We start from the raw sequence: 24116 nt of genomic DNA, 5'->3' as shown, positions 1-24116 counted from the left end.
GAACAGATTGTTTGCAAGATGGTTTTTGCTTGTTGGATCATGGATTATGTTGTTAAACTGAAATAATTTCTGATTTGTTAAAGGTTTGTCCAACATCCCAAGAACTTTGGTCTAATTGCTTCCTACTTGGAACGAAAGGTAAGACATTTTTTGATATAAACATAGGATGAGATCCCTAACTTTCCAATATAATAATAAATTCTATTATAATAGATATATATAATATATAGAAACTTTTCTACTTTAGTCTGAGGGCTAAATAGTTTTAAGTGTTTGGAGAAATTAAAAACTAAAATCTTTTCATTAGTAAACCCTACTTTCTCCTGTTTTTTTCACTTTAGAATGTTCCTGACTGTGTATTATATTATTATTTGACCAAGAAAAATGAAAATTATAAAGCCCTTGTGCGAAGGAATTATGGCAAACGCAGAGGAAGAAACCAGGTACATTGAATTTATTCATCACTTGGGTATTGTTATTTTATTGCTTCATATTTACAACTGTTTCATTATCTGAGATAGCAACATATTTTAACCATTGAGGGGAAATAATTGTTTTTCCTTTATTATATTGTTGCCCTTTTAAAATTTAAGTGATCCTGACCTCAAGGGTGTTGTTGATTATTTTGGTTTTAATTCTCTGAAATATCTTCTTCCTTTGCACATTTCTTACTTGGTTTAATATGACATTTCATTTTCTTTGAGGAGTCTGCCACAGATATTGAGGTTGAATCCATCCCTAAATCCTCTGTTGGAGCCAAGAGAAATTAGGTTTAGCATGTGACTTGCAGTGGAAAATATATAATCAGTTCATAATGTCAGTGTTTGTCAAAAAGCAGAAATTAATAGTGGTCTTTATTTGGTGGTCAGGCTGAAAGTCAAAGTGGAACTTCAGAGCCAGAAGAGACCAATTTAATGCATGTGAATAAAAAATTCTGCTGATTCAGGAAGTGTTCCTTTGGATGTCTTCAGAGATGAAAATAACAGCATTTTATGTAGCAAAAGCTTATAAATACATGTGCTGGGCTAGCAGGGTTAATGTGGGTATTGAGAAACCTGAAAAAAATACCCCTGAAACTCTGGGGCTGCACAAATCTGCTCTGCAAGCCAGTAAATATTGCACTGAAATACACAATGAGCGTTCTCTAGGAGTCCCAGTAAAAGAATATTTTTAATATAAAATTGTTGCAAACAGCTTCAGCTGAGGAGTGGATCCTGTTCAGTAGAAATGACCACGGGCTTGTGCTTCTGTGGTGCTGTTGTACTTAAACCTTTGGAATGATGGGCTGGTGTTCCACCAGGGGAGTCCTGTCATGGCAGAGCACCTTGGCTGTACCCCACAAAGGATGGATTGCTTAGGATAAGGGCATTGTCATTGTGCACAGGATTTCACAGAGCTTCTGCTCTGATGGGGGAAATCACTGGAAATAATTTCAATTTTGCCAGGACTTCTGTTAGAATTTCTAAGTCTTATAATCCTTTTTAATAGGAAGGGTTATTGCTGTTGGAGTAGTGGCTGGGGAAGGATTGCAGTTAAAGTCTGGGTGTGTGGCAAATGAAAAGAAGATGGAAATAACTGTGGACAGTCTCTGTGGACACTTGGCAGAGGTAGTGCTGCCATTTGGAGTGGCTCAGCTCCCTGTGCCACTGTAAGATGAGGTTGGTGTGGCCATGGAAGTGTCACATGTTGAGGGGTGCCTTTGCTGGGTGCTCTTCTGAGGGGTGAGGAGACAGAACTGGCTCAGCCTAGTGCAGTGGAACTGGAGATTCTGAGATATTTAGAAAATCATTACTGTATATTTAAATGTCTTTTCCACATTGTTAAATTTCAGAATATTGGAAATGTTAGAATTCAAAATTTATATGGACTTTTCTATCCATAAATGCTTGCTTACCTTGGATAATGTATATAGACCAGAAAGATTTTAATTCCAGCTTTAGACACAAGGGCATGGATTTGCTTGGTGAGCTCAGCTCAAGGTGCTCTGCCTGACTTTGTGACTGCTCCTGTGAGTGCTGGTTTATATGTGAGTAACTGAATACATCAGCTGGAGCACTGAAGGTTTGTTCAGCTCAGATTACTTGCTCTTGGAATTGAAGCAGAATTGTACTCTGTAATTGCTGGTTGTTGATCCACTCTAAGTGCTACAGCAGATCCCTAAACTTTTGGCAAGGCTGGCCAGGCTTCATGTGTGCTCTGGGAAGGATGCAAGAAAGTGCCAGGATTTTAGCTCTGGAGAGGGTTGAGCTGGACTTGCCAGCTCAAGGAAATACTCTCAGCACTCTGAAAGGGAAATTGTACCACTTCTGGAAGTTTGAATTCAGAAGTATTGCAGTTAGCATGTTAATAGTAAAGAACTACATGGTGCAAAAAAAAAAATTTGTATTTATAATTTTATTAATGATTAATTAGCAACATCTATAACAGCTAGTAAAAAAGAACTTGAGAGGGTTGAACTGCCTGGCTTGCCAGAACTTTTATCTTCCAGTTGCAGAAAGCAGCTCACCCCTTCCCCCTCCCGTGCCCCAGCTTTGTTTGAAGCTGATATTTTTCATATCTCTCAGTAGCAACTTGAAACTTTCTTGCTGATTGGCAAACACAAGTCATGTAAGATTTATGAGGTGCTCCAGGATGGGCTTAGGCCAATAACAGGTGCTTCAGCTTAAACTCTTAATAGTTCATATATTTTTGTAAATTAGAAGGCAAGCAAGTGGAATATTGCAGTGGAGGAGATATTAATCATGGTAAGGACGTTGAAGTCCTTCAGAGAATGCAGTGAGCACAGCTTGGCTCAGGTTTCAGTGTGGGGGGTTCCACATGACAGAAACTGAGTCCTGGATCAAGGATGTGAAGAGGTGCAAGGCTAATAAAATTGTGATGTGTGTTTGTCCTCAAATAGGTCTAGAAAGGGCTTTTTATAAAATGCTGCCTGAACTGTTCTAGTGTCACAGAGGCAACTGAACAAATGTGTCTTAAACCAAAGCTTGTCAATTGTAGAGCAAGTTTTTAACATAGAATTGAGAGAAAGCCATGGCTGTATGGTGCTTTAAATTGCCTATCCCTGGAAATGTTCAGGACAGGACTTGGAGCAGCCTGGTCTGGTGGGAGATGTCCCTGCCCATGGCAGGGGTTTGGAATTGGATGATCTTTAAGGTCCCTTCAAACCCAAACCACCCAGTGATTCTATGATTACAGAGAATTCCTTAAACAACTCATTGGAAGAAGGTTTCTTTAAGTGAAGTTTTAAGTGACTGTGGTGGCCCAGCAGCACTCAGCGCTGGCTGTGTCCCTGCAGGGTGTGTGGCTGGCAGCAGGTGGGAGGCAGTGATGTGAGCAGACAGAAATTCAGGGCTGTGTGTGACGGGGATCACCTCTGGTGACTCCGGGGAGATTAGAAGGTGCTGTGTGAGAGGGGCAGCACTGCTGCAGGAGCTTAAGTGGCAGAATGACACCATTTCCTGGAATAAACACGTTGCTGGGTCAGGCAGCCTCTGCTAAGGAGCTCTGGGATGTTGCTGCTGGGTGGGTTTTGCCCTTTTGAGCCGTGCCCTGAGCTCAAGCCCATCCCCTTGTGCGGACAGTAAAAGTTTCGATCAGCAGATGAATGTGCAGGAACGTCGCTGACCGAGGCTTCGACTCCTTCAAGGTTTGTGTTTATGCATTGATTATGCAGCTTAAATAAAGTTACTGGGTAACAGAGAACCAACCAAGTGATGTTAACTTGTCCTATTAAGAACAGGATTGTCAACAACTATTTTCTCAATAGATTATATACAAAATAATTTTCTTTAATTTTTTAAATGCAGTTTTAACTCCTTGTTTTCAGGTCAGTCTCTCTAGCAAGGTGGAAATAATTTATCTTAGCACGTCTCTGACATCTTGCTTGAAGGAAGTCTTTGCATAATCAATAACCAGCACCTTAATTGCTAATAATTTGCAGCAAGATGATAGTGGTTAGTGTTTAGGGTTTCTGATCCAGTTCACATTATAAAATGTCAAAACCAAGTCAGTTTGTGACTATTTCGAGCCTCAGTTTAGTTAGTGAAACAGTGACACCTGCTGCTGCACTCATAGGGAGGTTGCTTCCTCTGTGAAAAAGAAAAGCCTATTTTGGGAAATTTTTTAGTAGACTGTAAAATCTGAGTTCATGAAGTGCTAGAACAGCAATCTTGTAATTCTCTGTCCTTGTCTTGTCGTTCTCTGTCCTTGTGTTTCCATGAATTGCCAAATGTACTCTGGGTATCTGAGACAAGCACTGTGCTTGTAAAACTGTCATCTCAGCAGAGAAAAGAGTTTTTGTTAGTTCTTTTAATAATTCTTTCTGTAAACTCACTGGAAATGTAAGTCTAAAATTCCCAACCCAATTTTTTAACAATTATATTTTTTAAATATTAGTGACAGTTCTGACAAAGCCACTTGGAGTTGCTGATAACTTTCATGCTACAAGACCTTCTGCTCCCCAGTTGTAAGATCATGTTTCACTATAAAATGCACAAAGTTAAAAATAAAACTTGAGAGGAGAAACACCCTCTCACTACACGGGTCAAACCTCCCTAAGCACTTTTAAAATTCAGCTGTTCATTTTTAGTGGGACACACAGCAGCCAGTGTGTGATTGTACACAACCACCTCCATACTCATGCTGCAGAAAACTCCTGTACTTCCATGGAATTTATATGATATAAAGCAGAGTTATTCTGTTCTTATGCTGACCCCTGTGCAGTGCCAGTAACTTAAAATATTACCAAGTGGGAAGTAAGGCAGCATCAGTTTTTGTGCTGCTCTGAGGACAAGATGCTGCACTTTTGTGTGATCAAATGTTCATCTAAATCCTATTTCATTTCAGCAACAGATTGCTCGTCCTTCTCAAGAAGAAAAGGTAGAAGAAAAAGTAGAAGAGGAAAAATCAGACAAATCAGAAAAAAAAGAGGAGGAAAAGAAAGATGAGGAGGAGAAGGATGAGAAGGAGGAATCTAAGTAAGTGTGTATGTGCTGAAATGCATTAATTCACCCTAGATTGCTGGTTTTGGCAAAGATCAGAATAGGATTTGCATTAGCCTGCCAGTGAAATCTGAACTGAAAACTATTCCTTTTGTGTATGAAACAATTTTTTTTTTGGACATACAAATTTCTCTGTCTTGTTGAGCTAATGAGATCAGTGGAAAAAGTAATGGAATTATTATTTTGCACATGTAATAATTTCCATGTCTTGTTGATTTGGGCTTTTCTCATGTTCTATCACACATGGAGTATTCATCTTTTCTTTGAAGTTGACAAAATCTGTGTCACTGTCTGGCAGCTGGAAGTTGTGGGCAATAAGTGAATTCTGTTTCACTAAAGGCATCCTTTGGGTTTGTGGAGTTTTGTTTGTGTCTGTTGATATTCAGGAATATTTGCTCACAATGGCTCTCTGAATGTGACTGAATTATATTTTACCTATTCCCAGAGAAAATACCAAAGAAAAGGACAAAACTGAAGCTGCACCAGAGGAAACAGAGGAGAGGGAACAGGCAGCTCCTCGGGGCCGAAAAACCGCCAACAGCCAAGGGCGGCGTAAGGGCAGAATCACCAGGTCAATGACAAATGAGGCTGCACAGGCAAATGCTGCAGCAGCTGCAGCCACTGAAGAGCCACCACCACCTCTGCCACCCCCACCAGAACCTTGTGAGTAGCATTTACAGCACTCCCAGCTGGTGTAGGCTCCTCACTGACACGGGCATGCAGTGCACTTCTGTTTTCCTGGTTAATATTCCAGCTTTATTCTTAGCCCTGCTTATAATTTTGTGACTGTGTGGAACTGCTAAACTTCACAAGTGTAACTTCATGAATAGTGCATGTGCAATCAGCTGACTGTTAGAATGATGTGAGGGGAGAAAAGGCAGTTCAGCCCTTGTGTGGTAACACCTTGTCTCCCTGGGCAGGTTCGTGATGGGGCTGCAGAGATCCAGGTGACACAGATTCACTTACAGGCTGCAGCTCACTGAGGATGCTGTTAAATAATTGGCCTGATATTTGAGTACTTCAGGGAGTTTCATAAGCTGAAATAGATCTTGGCAAGTTGTTGTTTCTGCATTAGATGGCAAGAGGCTTTTTAAAATGAAATGTTACTTTCTTGGCTGGTATGATTAAAAAAGACGATGCAGTCTCTGAGTGTATTTTGGAAAAGGCTGACCTACTTTGTGTTGATGCAGAAATACCAGAATATCTTGTGGCTGGTAAATAATTATCCAGGATGGCTGGGCAGGTTGTGGTTTTTTCTTGTGGTGCTCTGCAGTGGCAAAATTTGTTATTCCTCATGCTTCAGCTGGGTAGTTACAGGCAGCTGCTATTCTAGAGCTTGTAACTACTCTTCTGTTACTCAGATGTTCTGCCTATAAAGAACAAAGTGAGCACATCAGGTCTTGTATAGCTGTAAACAACAGAGATTGTGAGAAACATTCTTGCTCCATTGATACAGTGGGGTTTTATAAGTCTGAAGCAATAGTGGGTTTTGCTTTTTTTTTATTTTTAAACCATTTTTGCAGGGTTTTCTGAAAAACCCAAAATAGTTTTTCAGTGGATCAGATACTTTACAGTGTCCTATTTTTGTGGTTTGTTAATGGAAGCTGTTGCAGGGTCTTTGTTACATGCTGTGTGTAATGGCAGATTTTATAGAAAGGAAATGGAGGCTGGTGCAGCTCAGTGCTGTTCAGAAATTTAAACAGAATTATACGAAATCCAGAGGAGTGAATGAAAAGCACTAAAAGCACTTTGTATTGAATCATACTTCGTTTCCTGCTTACTTTTACTGGTTTTTTTTGTTTTCTTTTCTTTTTGTCCATTTATCCAGTTGGAGACTCAGTTAATACAGGAAGAGTAGATTCCTTGACACTACTAACCAATAAATAACCATTCCAGCAGTGAGACAGCACTGAACTAGCTTAGAGCATGTTGGATTGCTGCTTTTACTAGCTGATGGTAATTACTGACATTTTAAATAAAATTTTAGTGATAAATGCATCTAAGTTACTTACAAATCTTCCTTGACAGAGAATTAATCCCAGTTTTGCAGGCAGAATAGTTTTGAAGAGTTTTCTCTGCTGAGCTTTTGGTGGTTCCTTCTCTACCTCTGACTTGGTTTAATGGAGATTGACTGTTTCCCTCTGACAAGAGAGCTTTCCGCAGTGGCCTGAGCAAGCCATAATGTAAATAGATTTCTGGACTATGGGATGCATAATTGGTGTCATGATAATGAATCCTGGTCTTTTCTCTGCTCAGTGTCTTTGTTTCTCTTTCAGCTTCTACAGAGCCTGTGGAGACATCCCGCTGGACAGAAGAAGAAATGGAAGTTGCTAAGAAAGGTAAACCTTGTAAAGCCTTTGATTTCCTTCTGGATACTTGCATTTACAAAATTTCAAGGATTCACTGAATCACTGAATATATTTGCTGGGACTTTTGCCAACGCTATGCTGATTTGAAAATTGCTGTTGGTTTTTTTGGAAAAAAAGAAAAAGCAAGCAGCTTTAAGAGACAAAATCATCTTTTGAGACTTATGTTGACTCTTTTCCTGTGGGTTACTTAGAACTGTTTGGACATCTTGCCTTCCTGTAGGCATTGTTGTTCCATTTATTGAGGTTTGGATAGCTGAGTTATTGATCACGTAAATATTGCTTCCTTTATGTCTGACCAGGTCTGGTGGAACACGGGCGAAACTGGGCAGCGATTGCCAAAATGGTTGGGACGAAAAGTGAAGCTCAGTGTAAGAACTTCTACTTCAACTACAAAAGGAGACACAACCTGGACAGTCTCCTCCAACAGCACAAACAGAAGGTGAGTGCTGTGGACATTGAGTTTTTTGCAGGGAAAAACTTGGATCTTTCTGAAGTCATTCATCACACTTCATTAAGGCTGTTTTGCAATCTCCACTCATTTCCTTTTCTACTTGTTTTTGTGTTGTGACATAAATCTCCTACAAAGGGTGGCCAAGGCTCACTGACCTGTGACAGTAACCACTTCTTGCTTTAAAATGCAAGAGAAGGTTTTGTACTAGGTAAAACACTTGAGCCTGAAGAGTTCTTCAGTGCTCTGGAAGCCCCGTTCCTCACCAGTGCATGAGCAGCTGTAGATGTACAACAGCTCCTTGAGACACAGCAGGCACTGACCTTACCAACCAGAGCAGGACAGGTGGCAGAAGTCCAGGAACTGAAGGTTTGGGGGCATTGAAAGTAGAATGTTGTGTGTTGGAATCCTCTAAGCTGCAGTGCTGCCTTGGTCTTCTCTCACTGAGGTGAAGAACATCAGGGTCTGTTTGCTGCAATTGTTTTGTTGTCCCCCAAACTTGCTGTGAGACCATGGTTGATTGCCAAACTTGGTTTTGGTCAGGAGCAGCAAAAGTTGGTCTGAAGTTGGAAAAGTGTCTCTTTGTGAATGACGATGCTAAACAGAGATTCTCTGTCCTTCATTTCAACCTCAGATTGGTAAATGGGAATGTGTAAAAGGCAATAATTGTGAATTTTCAGTACATTGTCAATGCTGTGTCTTCCTCAGTCTTCGCGAAGGCCCCGAGAGGAGCGAGATGTGTCCCAGTGTGAGAGTGTGGCTTCCACTGTGTCAGCTCAGGAGGATGAAGACATTGAAGCATCTAATGAAGAAGAGAACCCAGAAGACAGTGAAGGTAACTTTTCTGGGAAGGAAACTGGTGTGTGCACAGAAAGGGGCCCATGGTTTGTGCTAATCATATGCTCAGAAAGCTGTGTTCCACTTGATGGTGTTGTTGTTGTTGTTGTTCAAATGCTCTTTCAGTTGAGTTTGAGTGACTTGAACTCACTCAAGGGGATGCAGCATTTTTAGAATTTAGCAGCCTAAAGATGTTTACTGCTTAGTATTTTGAGATGCTTTGATTATGCTGTCATCTGGAGTGCTGAAACAAGTTGAATCAAATAAATGTAACCTTTGGTAGTCAGTAGTCTCAGTAAAGCTTCAGACAAGCAAATTCAAGTGTTTTTTTTGTTGTTGTTGTTGTGGTTTTTTTAATATATATTTTTTGGTTGCAACTGCTTATTTATAGACACTCAATATCAGTCAATCTTGGCTGGCCTTTTGTAGAGCAAAAGCCAATAGAATTCATAAACAATGAATGAGAGAAGATGACTAAGGGTTGGTTTTGAATAGTTGGTATTTTTTAGTTGCAGTGTTTCTGTAATTCAGCCAATTGTCCATTTCTATAATAAGTCAAAATTGTTGTTGCAGATGAATTGGTTAAAATTGATGGATCCTTACTGCACCCAATTTTTCAGATTTCATTGATTCAACCTTCCATGGCAAAACATTTTTTCCCCAGGTGCTGAAAATAGTTCTGATACAGAAAGTGCTCCATCTCCAACTCCAGCAGAACCTGCTAAACCGACTGAAGAAACTCCATCTGAGCCTGCTGCTCCAAAAGTAACCACTGAGGCCCCAGCAGAGCAGGAATCTGCCATTAAACCTGCAGCCAGCACATCTCCCTCCTTACCAGCCCAAAGTGTAACAACAACTGAAACTCAGAACCCTGAGCCCCAGGTCAAGGAAGAAATAAACACTGAGGCTGAGGAGCCTATGGAGGTGGACAGTAGGAGCCATTCAGCTGAAGCTAAGCCTGTGATTACTCTTCCAGTTCATACCAAAGTAGAACCTGTAGAGACTGAAATGAGGCTACCAGAGAATATTCAAGTGAAAATAGAGAGTGATACCAAAGAGAGAGAGATGGAGAAACCCAAGGAAAAGTCAGAACCAGAGGAAATGGACTACAGCCTGTCCCAGCCAGTGACTGCAGCCAGACCAGAATCCCATTCAGATAATGACTCCAGTGCCACCTGCAGTGCTGATGAGGAAGTTGATGGAGAACCTGACAGGCAGGGGTGAGTAGAGCTTTGGATGGACAATCTCTGGAGCTGGTTCTCTTTTGGGAGTGGCTGACACCACTGAGGGTATTTGAAGTCCTTTCAGTGTTCTGTTGGTGCAGTTCCTGTGTCACCCCAGTGTGGCTCTGGAGCCAGTGCCCCCCTCCCTCTCAGTGATTTAATATACACACAGTGCCAGGGATAGATGTTTAAATGTCAAAAGTATCCAGTGTCATGGAGTGCATGTGGGCTTTGGAAGAGTGCAGTGATGGTGTTTGTGCATTCCCTTGCCTCTTCAAACATCATTTTTCCACAAATGTCTTAGCCCTCCATGTGAAATCATTTTATTGTAGACTACTGTTAATTTTCTGTGCACTAGATACATGTAGTCCTTCCTACCTTTTGTGTTTTTCCAAAGCACTCTCTAGAAAGAAGGTTGCATTGATGTAAGTACTGCACACATAAATTTCTGATGTGGGAGATTCTGAGCTCATATTTTGGTATTTCTGTGTATTATGAAAATGTAGCAGCATCTGTTGCCTCTTCTACCGTATGTGCTGTGGGACAAAACACAACATGGTTGTGACTTTTCAGCTCTTTGTCCACTTTGATAATTTTGTTGGTTTTTTGAATTTAAGAGTTGTGGCTGTACATTTTTTAAGATGTATAATCTTGCTCCTTTTGGTAATATTTTTCCCTTCTATCTCTTTTTCCAGTATCTTCAGCAGGGAGTCAAAGCCCTCACTGTTAAATCCCACTGGGTCAATCCTGGTATCATCCACAATAAAGCAAGGGCAGATGGACCTGCAACAGCTTCACCACCGAGCTGCTGTCATCCCACCTATGGTATGGGCACTTTTCATTGATGTTTGAAGGAGTGTTTGTTACCCCTATATCTAGTCAGGAAAAAAAAATGTTAAACAAATGAAGAAAAATATGATTTGCTTTATTATTGTATTGTTCATGGGGAAAGTAAGTTAAGTAGCTTAAAACCAGGTGTGAACCTTTTGAAACACCCAGACTGCAGGGGTGAGGGTGTCCCTGGCATTGTCCCCTTGCTGTCCCCAGGTTTCCTGCAGCCCCTGCTCTGTCCCTGTGGGCACCCCAGTCAGTGGTTATGCCCTGTACCAGAGGCACATCAAGGCCATGCACGAGTCAGCCCTGCTGGAGGAGCAGCGGCAGCGCCAGGAGCAGCTGGACATGGAGTATCGGAGTGCTGTGAGCCCCTGTGGCACCTCCAAGAGCCCCAGTGTGGAGTGGGAAGGTTGGTGTTCCCTCAGCTGTGCTTGGTGTCTGTGTGTTACACTGCTGCCTTGTTGGAGAGTGGCAGTTTAGTGTGACAAGGAACTGATAATGAACTTGCTGGAAGGGACCTGCCCCCTATGCTGCACTTACTGTTGAACAGCTGCCTTGTTGCCCCTTTCTGTAAAGGCAGAAAACTGGTTCTGTTTGGGTCAAACCCAGAAATGCGTTGTTCCTACAGAGAAAGATGGAGCATGAGGGTGAGAAGAGCAGATGATTCTGTTCTAGGGGAGGCCTTTCCAGAAGCTTAAGGTATAGGTGGGAGAGTGCACTCCATGCAGTAAAACATTCATCTTAACTGTGCTCATACATGAACACTGAGCGCTGAAATAGGGCACAAAAGTTTGCTGGAACACAGTAATACTTCTTTTTAATCGCATTGTTTGTACCTGCTGGGTGTGTCTAACATTGGAGTAGTCCCTTCTTTAAAACTGTGCTGTGAATTGGACTTTTTGACTCCAGTTTCTAACCCAGGCTTCTTCTCTTTCTGATTACTTCACCCCTCCCAGGAAAACCAGTGGCCTATATGCCTTATGCTGAGGTCAAGAGAATAGAACAGGAAGCACAAGTGCAAAATGCAGCCACAAGGTCAGCATCACCCTACAGGTTATCTCCAAGAGAAGTCAATAAAGCCTCTCCCCAGCCTGAGATGAATGCAGCTCGCTACAGTGTCCCTCCAGGTAAAGATCTGGAGCACCAAATTATTCTCTAAACACTTTGAGTTAATAGAAGAAAGATAATTTTCTGTGTGTGTATGTGAATAGGTGCTCAGTGTTCCTCTAGCCCAGTGAGGCTGTACTGTGCTATTTCTGTTCACACTGCAGTGTTTAATGTACAATTTTTCCCCTCAAGTTCTCCAGCCAGCCCCTCACCAGGTGATAACCAATATTCCTGAAGGAGTTCGCCTGCCCACAACCAGACCCACCAGACCACCACCACCTCTCATTCCATCCTCCAAAACCAGTGTGCCATCAGAAAAACCTTCCTTCATCATGGGAGGCTCGATCTCACAAGTAAGAGAATTATTATTTGAAAATCTGTCTTGTGTCAATTTTTTTTGCCCTTTCTCCAATCTTCAGCTTTTTGTACTCATTTATGGAATCACAGCATTAACCCTTAAGACCTATCTGTACATATAATTCTAAAAGTCCAAAGGAGCTTTAGAAATGAAACATTTACCCACATTTAATGGCATGAATATCCAGTTTAGGTGATCTGCATCTCCAGACTACCAGTGACACTCCACTCCTGCTGTTGTGTGCTCTACAGTGAGGCACTGTAGCATTTCCAGATAGGATCACAGTAGTTTTAGCATTCTCCTTTAAAGAGAGATGTGACTCCTCATTCCAGAAACAAGAATTAACATCTATTTGTTGTTTCAGGGAACACCTGGCACTTATTTAACATCCCACAGTCAAGCTTCCTATGCCCAAGAAACTGCAAAGCCATCAGTGGGTTCAATATCCCTTGGGCTGCCAAGGCAGCAAGAGTCAGCCAAATCTGGTAAGGAAAGAAAAGCTGACATGTTTTATACAGACTATTTAATGATCCATAATTAAAGAAAATTTTAAAACCTCAACCTTTTTCTTCTTTTCAATAGCTTCTCTGCCCTATATCAAGCAAGAAGAATTCTCACCCAGAAGCCAGAATTCCCAGCCCGAGGGACTCCTAGTCAGGGCACAGCATGAAAGTGTGGTGAGAGGTAAAGAAAGTCACACAGATTAAAAAACTCTTGTCAGAGCCTGAGAAAACCAAGAGAATTAACTGCTGAAGTGTTATTTTAAAGTATTCTATGATTATATAAGAATCATAAGATTACAGGGTTAATTTGTTCCCTGTTTTCCAAGGCATGTGTATTTGTAGCTGGCTCCTCCTGTCTGCATGGCTCACTTCAAAATATTTGTTATGAGCCATGCCATTTTTGAAGTAAAACTGCTCACTATAGCAAATTCATCAAAAGAAAATAAATTAACTGCTGTGAGTTAATGCTGTAAAATACTTATGGTCTGTAAAAGGCTGTGTTAAAAGAGGAAATAGCCTAACTGCCTCATATGCCAGCTGTTAAATTGAAATTTCCCCTGTATTTTAATGTAAACTAACAGTTCTCAATAGAATTTTTGATTATTTCAAATTGAGTGGATATTTTTTTATTCTCTGATTTATCAGGATGTCTTTATTTCAAATCAGGTACCACAACAATACAGGAGGGGAGCATAACACGAGGAACTCCAACCAATAAAGTTTCAGTTGAGACCATTCCTTCTTTGAGAGGCTCCATAACTCAGGTATTTTACCTTTCACTGCTGGGAAGGCTGTAGCAAAACAGATCATCTTCAGACTATCACTGTGAATGTATTTGCATGTCTGAAAAAGTAAATTATTATCACAGGATAAGAACTGCCTTGGGAAAAGAACTTTCAATCCAATCAGATGTTCAAACCCCACTACTGCTGAAGTCAGCATTACCATGATTTCATCTTCATATATATGAGTTTTCAAATAAATAATACCAGAGCCTTTGATAAACCTAACTGAGGGCAACTTTCCTGAAAATTGCATCACACCTGAGTTCAAATATTCAAACCAAATGTAACCAATCTTGTGCAGATTCTATTTAAATCCAAGAAGGGAAATTCAGGCCTTTTGTCTTATTTCAAATGCTGTTGTTTTGGTTGGTTTGGCATCCCTTTGTAACCAGTCTTGTGTAGATTCTATTTAAATTCAAGAAGGGAAAATCAAGCCTTTTGTTCCTACCATTTTAAATGCTGCTGTTTTGGTTTGTTTGGCATCCCTTTGTACAAAGAACAATCTGCTTTGAGATGAGAGGAGGAGGTTTCATTGTTTGGACAGAAATAAAACCTAATGGCACCATGTGGTATATGTTATCCTCCCCCCAAATGGTATTTATAGGTTAAATGTTCTAGGTTGTAAATACACTGGTAATATTGTTTAACAAGATAACCTAAATACGAGTGAGATTATTTCTGCTAAGTGTCTATAATAGAGGCAGAAGTTTAAGCCGTACTTGATAAATTAGTTGGTATTATAGACCCAAGAATTTTTTTTGTTTTGTTGTGTTTCCCCTTCACTCCCCCTGTTCTGTGAAGCCTCAGAGGCTGTAAATTGATTGCTGTGCTGGCTTTGCTCTCAGGGTACCCCAGCTCTGGCCCAGCCCGGCATCGCCGCCGATGCGCTGCTCAAGGGAACCATCACCCGCCTGGCCACCGAGGACAGCAGCCCTGAGAAGTGCAGGGAGGAGGCCTCAGCCAAGGGCCATGTCATTTATGAAGGCAAAAGTGGGCATATTCTATCTTATGATGGTGAGTATTTGTGTATTCTACCTGATCAAAGTCAGGGTCTTCTTTGATAACCCACAGCTGAAGTGTTTCTACTTCCAAGCAGATGGGTGTTTAAAATACAGGTCAGCTATTCCTTTGCCATTTATTTCCTATCTGTCATTAAATTGTATTGTGAAAGGGTAAATAACCAGGTTTAAAATGACCTCCATTAAAATAAAAATAAATGTATCATGTAACGTTAAACTTCAATGAAATATTGATAAATGAGTAACTTAACAAGTACCTTTTTGACAAACTATAAAGTATCTTTCTAAGATTGGTATTTAATGTTATAATATTATATTGAAGATGTGTTGTTTAAATATTAATGACCTGTGGTCTCATTAATGTAATATTCATGTGTCCTTTTTTGTTGTCCACATTTCCTGACCACACTCTTGTATATTTTGCCAGCTATTAAAAATGTCCGTGAAGGAACAAGGAGTCCCAGAACTGCTCATGAAATTGGTTTAAAGAGAACCTATGATACAATGGAAGGAAATATAAAGCAGGGGATGTCTCTGAGGGAGTCTCCAGGGTCTGCACCACTGGAAGGTAAAAAAAGCTGCTTGCAAGATGTTTTATCTTTTATCCATTGATGCAAGAGCATTTAGAGTTTTCTTAGGGTGCAGACTAACAGGGAAGTTAAATTTAAATTACACTAATGACTAAATCCATGCAATAACATTGCAGTTAGAGCACTGCAGTTGGAAGCAGGACTGGAGTAGATCCCAGTTTTCTGTTTTATCACAGCTGCTGCTACTGCAGGTGGCATTTCCAGCTCTTAGCACATCTGACAGATGTCCCTGGCTCTGCACAATCCCAGTGGTCCTGTGGAGCTCAAACACTGGGTCACACCAGCACAGCCTCTGACACACCCATTAGTTAAATATTAATATCACACTGCCCCGACCTTTTGCATTCCTGCAAAAAACCTCTCTGAACTGCAGGATCCTGCTTCAGGGCATCCCTAGTGCTGTGGTGTTTTAATAAACTGTAATCAAACAGAGCCTGCAGAGGCCAAGGCAGGTCATTACATAACTTTGCTGATGTTTTGTAAAAATACAAACACAAGAAAATATTTCCTACCTCAACCATGGAGCCTGGCTCCTTAAACATTTTGTCCCATTTTTTTGGATAGCCCTTGGAGACTATTTTGTGGACATGTCCATCCAATGGAACAAGGTGTATGTGAGGTTTGTAGGCTGCACACAGAAATTCAGTGTTGCCTCTAAGTTGCTGCTCTGATACTTCCATACTTTGTCTCATCAGTGACACATTTTCTGTCTTTGAACTGTGAAAAATTTTGAGTGTTTTAAGCGCTTTTAGATTCTTGCTGTAGGCGCGGTAAATTCATCTCTTCCCCAATGATTCAGTATGAACTTTGATAATTTGGAGCATGCTGAGACATATTTTGAAATTTTTTTCTCTTGGTTCCACTTCCTACCATGAACACCTTTCTTTCTAGGCAAGGAAAGTGGAGTGTGAGAAAAGCAGTGATTGCTTTTGAAACAAAGGTTAAGCTTAATTATAAAAAAACACCTCCTGTTTTCTAAATATGTTAAAACTTGCAACTATGCAATAGCACAAATACTTGAACTGAAAGATTATTTTTTTAGGGCAGGAGGTGTTTATAACATGTTGCTGCAATGCCTGGCATACTGAGGCCTGGCCCTCTGGGCACTGCCAGGGTACAGATATCATCTCTCATGTGTGAGAAGGAGGGGGTTTGTTGGTTTGGAGGTTGAATTTTTTTTAACACTTGTTTAATTCCCTAAATTATTTTCATTTTAATTTTAGGTTTAATCTGCCGAGCGCTGCCTCGGGGTAGCCCACACGCTGAACTAAAGGAGAGAACAGTCTTGTCTGGCTCTATAATGCAAGGTGAGATATTGCAGGCTAAGAAAGGGGAGCATTAATTAATCCTCAAAAATCTGGATTTCTGAACCTTAAAGTTCTTATTAACTGTGGGAGCCGTGTTAAAGGTGGAGCTTATTTTATGAAAAGTTTTCAGAGCATAAATCAGCAGCTTTTTGATATGCTGTGTTCAAAGCTAGTGTGTAAACATAGATTTTATTTCTTATTGGAAAATAGAGTTTTTAATATGAATACTTGGTAATCAGCACTTTTGAAGAAAAGAACACATTTATTTCTTTTGTTTCAGCACCTGAAATAACAGGAGGTTTTCTGTAGTTTATTTTTCAGTATTATTTTTGTGATGATTTTTTTAGACTTTGAGTATCTTACCACAGACTACAGCAAACCAAAGCTTCACTGTTATATATAATTAATTACTCTGCTTATGAAGAAAAAGACTTAGTAGCTATTATTACCATTCATGTGACCCTTTCTTTCTATAAAAGGCACACCAAGGGCAACAGCTGAAAGTTTTGAAGAAGGTTTGAAGTACCCCAAGCAGATCAAGAGGGAGTCACCTCCCATCAGGACATTTGAAGGAGCCATCACCAAGGGCAAGCCCTACGATGGGGTCACCACCATAAAGGAGATGGGTCGCTCCATCCACGAGATCCCCAGGCAGGACCTCCTAAGCCAAGAGAGTCGCAAGACTCCCGAAATGGTGCAGACAAGCAGGCCAATCATAGAAGGCTCCATATCTCAGGTAAATACAGAAGGAACTGTTACACTCACACAGGAGTCAATCAGCTCAGGCTGTGCGAGTTTTTTCCACTACATGACCTTAACCTGAACTTTTCCTCCTCTTCAGGGCACACCCATAAAATATGAAAGCAACTCTGGCCAGTCTGCCATCAAACACAATGTAAAATCTTTAATCACTGGACCGAGCAAGCTGCCCCGGGGAATGCCTCAGCTGGAAATGGTGCCAGAAAACGTGAAGGTGGTGGAGCGAGGAAAATACGAAGATGTGAAGACCGGGGATGCCGTGCGGTCCCGTCACACGTCCGTAGTCAGCTCTGGTCCCTCTGTTCTCAGGTCAACCCTTCATGAAACTCCCAAATCACAGCTGAGCCCTGGGATTTATGATGATACAAATGCTCGGAGGACACCTGTGAACTATCAGAGTCCCATGTCCAGGAGTTCACCCATGATGAATAGAGTTAGTGAGGGTATGTCATTCCTGTCCACAGTAAGACAAATGGTTTTATTATTTGATTGTTTTATTTACTCCATTCTTCTTTATTTTATTCTAGTGGCTTGTCTCAATTTGGAAGTTGGCTAGAATGAATTTTAGAAAGCTGTAAGCTGTTAATTGAAATAAGGAAATGAAAATCTGCCACAATAGAAGAGGGAAGTGGGAATGCAATTCTGTCTCAATTTGCATTTGATTATGGATCATATTGAAAATTGTACCTACAAGGATAATGTTTTAAGGGCAGAAGCTATTCCTGATTTTAAAATGTCTAGATGAGGAAGATGCTTTAGTGAAGTGTAAACAATCTTAGTTTTAAAGTACAGTTCTTTCAGCAGAAGTGTTTTGTGATATAAAATATTCTCTGTGCTTTGTTGTATTGCAGTCATTAGAAATGTTCCTTGGGAGCCAATGTATTTTTACAGTTAAATTTTCAGTAGAGAAATAAGCATTTTATTAACTTGGGTTTTTCATTGCTTTTAGCTGGAGTATCTTCTGGGAAGTCAACAAATCATGAAAGGAAGAACACACTCACTCCAACACAGAGAGAGAGTGTGCCAGCAAAATCTCCCGTGCCAGGGGTTGATCCTGTAGTGGCTCACAGCCCTTTTGACCCTCACCACAGAGGAGCAACTCCTGAAGTCTACAGGGGTCACCTCCCTCCCCATTTAGATCCTGCTATGCCATTTCACAGGGCTCTGGATCCTGGTAAATACATTTGTGTTGGCTTTTTTTAGTTTTAGAAATACTGTGAGCTTTGATGCACAGAAAGGATACCTTTATAAGGCAGTTGTTAATGGCCAGATATCATTTATAAAGATGTATTTACTGCTATGATTTGATATCAGTCTAGTGGTGATTTAATATCTAACCAAGATACTTAAATTAGTATTGTATAATGTTGTAACTTCCCTTCAGAGCTGCCAACTTAACTTCTGTTTGGTTAAAAAGTTCACAGTATTTATAGAAAAGCATTTATGGAATGTATTAAAAGCCTTCAGGAAAGCTTTACAAAGAAGGATGTGGAAGAGGCTAGAGAATTAAAGTGCAATTCTGTATAATTATATATAGACTTATATATTCTATATAAATCCTCTGTTCAAGACTGATTATTTTCACTGAAGGATTATCAGGTGATATTAAATCCAGTGACTTCCTTTTAACCTATCCCTCAGATAACTTCTGTAAAGTATTTTCTAAGTTCTTTGGGTATTTCAGCCTTTTACATTTTCGGAATTTCAGGATTTACAGTTCTATTAAAGTCATCTCTCTAATCTGGATTGTTTAGCACTTTCAGTGTGCATGCAGTGCAGAAATTCAATAAAACACCAGTATTAAAATGCTATTTTCACTCATTTACCACCAACTAGAGAGACTTGATAGCACCTCTTATTGAAGCTTTACAAACACCTTGTGGTGGTGTTCACAGGGGTCTCAGGACAAGGGAAGAGATGAGAATCTTGATTCCATGTTTCAGAAGGCTGATTTATTATTTTATGATATATATTATATTAAAATTATATATTAAAACTATGCTAAAATAATAGAAGAAAGGATTTCATCAGAAGGCCAGCAAGGATAGAAAAGGAATGATAATAAAATCTTGTGACTGACCAGAGAGTCCAAGACAGCTGGACTGTAATTGGCCATTAATTAAAAACAACCACATGAGACCAATCACAGATGCACCTGTTGCATTCCACAGCAGCAGGTAATCAATGTTTACATTTCCTTTCTGAAGCCTCTCAGCCTCTCAGGAGAAAAGATCCCAATGAAAGGATTTTTCATAAAATATGTCCGTGACAACAGCTGAATGTTTTACTTAATCCAGAATCATCCTGCTTCCTAAATGCCTCTTTTTCCCTTCTTTCACCCTCAGCTGCTGCTGCTTACCTGTTCCAAAGGCAGCTGTCCCCCACGCCGGGGTACCCCAGCCAGTACCAGCTGTACGCCATGGAGAACACGCGCCAGACCATCCTCAACGACTACATCACCTCCCAGCAGATGCAAGTCAACCTCCGGCCCGATGTCACCAGGGGCTTGTCCCCCAGGGAGCAAACTCTGGCACTGCCTTATGCAGGAGCACGAGGTGGGCCTGCCTCTCTTTCTGTAATCCTCTCAAAAGTGTGTTTTGGCTGTGCCAGCTGTGGTTTGGATGCACTGATTCAAGGCTGTGTGGATAAATGTGTGTGTGATCTTGGATGTCTCACAGCTCATTTGGAAACTGCCTTTTGTGGAAAGGAAAACCACCTCTATAATCAATATTTTTAAGGAGAAGTCTCTGAGAGTTACTGGTGTTCAAGAGACAGGTTGTTTTCTGCTTGTTTAAATTGGTGATTGGAACCATATTTAGCTCACCATCAAACCTCAGAAAAGAAAATTATATCAAAATGATAACTTCTTCAAAAAGAATATAAAAGCAACAACCAGAAGTGTAATGTTTGTGATAATGTTGATTGTTTTATTTTTTGGGTAATACCCAAAATTGCTAAAAGATGGGATTATTGAATAGAAGTGGAGTGCATTTTTTCAAAGGGCAATTAAAGGGAGTGCTACAAATGCAGTTTCTGATATTTTATGTTCCTAAATTGCTGATTGGCAGATGTAAGAGAGTATAAGCAGCTAGAATATAGCTCTACACTTGCCTTATTCTTGTATTTTCTCCACCAAACATTCATTGCTGACTGTGTAGACCATGTCCTGGAGTGGCCATTCTCATGTGTGTCATCTCCTGACAGGAATCATTGACCTGAACAATATGGCCCCCACTATCTTAGTGCCTCATCCTGGAGGAACCAGCACCCCACCCATGGAGAGAATCACATATATCCCCGGCACCCAGCTTACCTTCCCTCCCAGGCCTTACAACCCTGCTTCTCTGTCACCAGGTAAGAGCTCTCATGGCTTGGTGATGGCTTTCATTGTCTGACATGTTGAGGGAATTGACCATCTTTATTCACCTTTCATTAATGCCATCTTTTGATGTTTTCTCAGGAGATGCTTTTTGTATGCACCTCTCACTTGGATAGCAAAGGGGTTTTGATGATATCCTGTGTAGTTACAGTAGAAGCACTGTCAAATTCTGAATTTGCCTCATTCTGTCAGGTCTTTATTTGTAGTAATTTGATTATAATTCACTAACCCCGCTTTACATCTGTTGAAGGGTAGAATTGGGGTCTAGAAGCTCTAACTTTATAGAACCACTTAAGTAAAAGGCTTTGGAGCCTTCCACTGTCACTGTTAAGCCTTGATCTTCCTAAATAAGTGAATAGTCTTGAGTGGAATTAAAATGTATTTGGGAAATTTTGCTGTAAGTGTATGGCAAAATATATAGGCAAGTGTTTACATCGCATGCTTCACTTAAGTAAATTTTTTTGCTCCTTCATTTTACCTTGTGGACCTTCCAGGACATCCCACACACCTGGCAGCTTCTGCAGCTGCAAATGCTGAAAGGGAACGGGAAAGGGAGAGGGAGAAGGAGCGGGAAAGGGAGAGGGAACGTGAACGAGAGCGGGAAAGAGAACGGGAACGAGAGAGGGAGAGAATCACCTCAGTCCCTGCTGAACTTTATCTCCGACCAGGTGAGGGCACATGGACACACTTGGATCACTTGTCTTGTACACTGTAACTGCTCATTTTCTGCAGTCACTGTTAGTAAATACCATTTACAGTGTGCTTTTACTCTGCACTTTAGGCAGGTTCCTGTTGCCCAGCAGTTCTGGTCATAATTGCAACTTCTGCAACTTTCTCTCAAAGCAATGTAGCACCCAAAGAGGAGTGAATCCTCATTGTCACTGGCACAGCTTGTATGTCATTTAGAGCACTGTGAACAGATTTAAATCTCATCCAGAGTGGTGGAGACAGCTGGGAAGGGATGTGGAGGAGGCAGCATTGATACATAGTCCTGCATTGTTATAAGAGTATCCAGAGTGGTGGAGACAGCTGGGAAGGGATGTGGGAACATTGATTCACAGTGCTACACTGTTGTAAGAGTAATAATTTCTTTTGGTTTGTTCCCCTCCACTCTGTCCTGCAGGTGCAGAGCAGCCTGGCAGACCCGGCAGCCACGGATACGTCCGGTCCCCATCCCCCTCTGTGAGAAGCCAGGAAAACATTCTGCAGCAAAGGCCAAGTATATTCCAAGGAACCAATGGGACAAGTGTAATCACACCTTTGGATCCTGCTGCTCAGCTACGTATCATGTATGTGTTAGAAGTTAATGTGGCACAGATATATATTCTAATATTTCAGCTTATTAAAAAGTGCGTTTAGGCTTAAGGATATTTCACTACATGAAATATAGTGGATTATTTGATATATCAAAGCATTTTCATCAGTGCATTTTGGGTAGAAATTAGTGTCAGAAAAGCTTTGCTTTATTGTGTTCATGGCTCTAGTTCTTTCCATGTGATGTAATTGAGGCTATTCAATGTTTGGCCACAGGCAGCTCACCCCTGGCGCTCCCTCTATCACTCAAGGCTTGCCAGCTTCCCGTTACAACACTGCTGCTGATGCCCTGGCAGCCCTCGTGGATGCTGCAGCCTCTGCTCCTCAGATGGAAGTTGCCAAAGCAAAGGAGAGCAAGCACGAAGGAACCAGGATAGAAGAGAACATGGGCCGCAGGTCAGCTGTGGTGACTGACCAGCAGCAGATGGAGCAGAAGACCCTGGAGGTAGAAAAGAGGCCTGTGCAGTGCCCCTATACATCTGCCAATTACTCTGGTGGCAAGTCCCAGGGACAGACTTCATCAGTAGTCTATTCAGAGGCTGGTAAAGAGAAAGGACCTCCTCCTAAATCCAGGTACGAGGAAGAGCTGAGAACTCGAGGAAAGACCACAATTACTGCTGCTAACTTCATAGATGTGATCATCACTCGCCAGATTGCTTCAGACAAGGATGCTCGAGATAGGGGCTCTCAAAGTTCAGATTCTTCCAGTAGTTGTACGTATCTTAGTCACTCTCTACTTCTTTGCTGTCTGTCTTAGCCTTTAGGGAAATGATGTGAAATGATTCAGATGTTTAATGATAAAATATTCAGCTCTGCAAAGCAGAAACACTTGATAGACAAATACAGTTATTGCATATAGTTACTCTTGCAAAATCAGAGTTGTTTGCTTTATTCAGATTCCATGCTACAGCAGGAATGCAGGATCATAAGAGTAACATTTTCAGAATTCAGGAAACTGAAAATTACTTTGTTTATGTTGGAACACTGTTTCATGGAAGTATTTGTATCACCATGGTTATTGTGAGAAGGCAACAGTGTTTTGACTTTCATTCACTGATGCCATTTTACTGGTGTTGCTAAGTATAGACAACAAAAATTTTCTGTTGTATTTACATCTTATTCCACAACCTTTGCTTGATATTCAGTGTCCTCACACCGGTATGAAGCTCCTGGAGATGCCATTGAGGTGATCAGCCCTGCAAATTCACCTGTACCTGCTCAAGAAAAGCTGCAGCCCTATCAACAAGAGACACCCAAACCAAGCCAGGCAGAGAGTAAGTTCATCTACATATGGAAATATTCTCACAGTCACCTTTCTTAGATTTGTAAGCACAGAAGTTTCAAGCCTTGAAGCTTAACAGAGTGACCTTTTCTGTTTCAAGCAGCTGACCCCAACAGGCCGTACGAGGGCCCCATTCACCGCTACAGGACACAGCAGGAGCCCCCCTCACCCCAGCAACCTCCACCTCCCTCTTCCCAGGCTGAGGGGATGGCACACGTGCCCAGGACCCATCGGCTCATCACCCTTGCTGATCACATCTGTGTAGGTTTTATAATTATGCCTTTTATTTGGGAGTATTACAAAACATTGTATCTGAATTTATAACCTCATTTGTTGCCATTAGTCTTGTCTAGTTCATGAATACCTACACTGTGGCCAGTGCCTAATCAAAATATCTTTTCTATTTCTTTTGGTGACATCCAGCAAATTATCACACAAGACTTTGCTAGAAACCAAGCAGCTTCTCAGGCCTCTTTGCAGCCTCCCACCACTACATTCCAGAATTCCAGCCCTGCTCCAACTCCTGCTTCTGGCCGGGCAAAGACCTCGAGCCGCTACAGCCCCGAGGCGCAGCCACAGCCCGTGCACCACCAGCGGCCAGGGGCCAGAGTGTCCCCTGAGAACCTCTCTGACAAGGCCAGGGGAAGGTAATCCAGGGATTCAGTCTAACTGCAGCTTTAATTGATGCCCAGATATGATAGAGTGCAGTAATCTTGGTGGAGATTGGAAGTAAAGGTGCCTTTTGATCTTATTTTTAGGCAAAGTCTGTCTCCTACTCTTTCACCAATTGCTTGGCTCCATAACATAATTTATAACTGTTTTCCCTTTGCTACTTCTCCTAATATCCAGTCTTTAGACAGCTGAAAACATGTAATAACTTAAAACATCCAGAGTTGTTATGGACAATGCATTGTCATCTTTTTAAGCTCACTAAAGCATGTAACATGTAACTACACATAAGCAGTTTTGTAGGAACTGTAAAATTACATGAGTTAACTACTG

The 24116-nt window shown here is 41.1% G+C and overlaps 1 protein-coding gene across 2 annotated transcripts in view; it reads left to right on the top strand.

The window, feature by feature from the left end:
- The window catches only part of NCOR1 (nuclear receptor corepressor 1), a 44797-nt gene that overhangs the window by 14766 nt on the left and 5915 nt on the right, over positions 1-24116 (top strand). Inside the window, exons 13-41 of one of the 2 annotated variants that reach the window (XM_059487047.1) lie at positions 84-138; positions 342-443; positions 4846-4976; positions 5446-5663; positions 7277-7339; positions 7669-7808; positions 8526-8652; positions 9319-9874; positions 10573-10702; positions 10925-11120; positions 11668-11838; positions 12011-12171; positions 12541-12661; positions 12759-12860; positions 13346-13443; positions 14310-14478; positions 14911-15051; positions 16297-16380; positions 16860-17116; positions 17222-17582; positions 18089-18313; positions 19485-19694; positions 20344-20493; positions 21013-21186; positions 21642-21807; positions 22049-22545; positions 22978-23106; positions 23218-23375; positions 23538-23761. In XM_059487047.1, coding sequence (XP_059343030.1) covers positions 84-138; positions 342-443; positions 4846-4976; positions 5446-5663; positions 7277-7339; positions 7669-7808; positions 8526-8652; positions 9319-9874; positions 10573-10702; positions 10925-11120; positions 11668-11838; positions 12011-12171; positions 12541-12661; positions 12759-12860; positions 13346-13443; positions 14310-14478; positions 14911-15051; positions 16297-16380; positions 16860-17116; positions 17222-17582; positions 18089-18313; positions 19485-19694; positions 20344-20493; positions 21013-21186; positions 21642-21807; positions 22049-22545; positions 22978-23106; positions 23218-23375; positions 23538-23761 — 5316 coding nt within the window. Of the gene's footprint in view, positions 1-83; positions 139-341; positions 444-3173; positions 3647-4845; positions 4977-5445; positions 5664-7276; positions 7340-7668; positions 7809-8525; positions 8653-9318; positions 9875-10572; positions 10703-10924; positions 11121-11667; positions 11839-12010; positions 12172-12540; positions 12662-12758; positions 12861-13345; positions 13444-14309; positions 14479-14910; positions 15052-16296; positions 16381-16859; positions 17117-17221; positions 17583-18088; positions 18314-19484; positions 19695-20343; positions 20494-21012; positions 21187-21641; positions 21808-22048; positions 22546-22977; positions 23107-23214; positions 23376-23537; positions 23762-24116 lie in introns of those variants that run through there. The other variant, XM_059487048.1, reaches the window with a different exon arrangement.

This window comes from Ammospiza nelsoni, chromosome 21 (genome assembly GCF_027579445.1).
Source record: "Ammospiza nelsoni isolate bAmmNel1 chromosome 21, bAmmNel1.pri, whole genome shotgun sequence".
Classification (NCBI taxonomy): Eukaryota; Metazoa; Chordata; class Aves; order Passeriformes; family Passerellidae; genus Ammospiza; species Ammospiza nelsoni.
The sequence above is the reverse complement of the archived record's forward strand: the minus strand, read 5'-3'. Positions and strand labels throughout refer to the sequence as shown.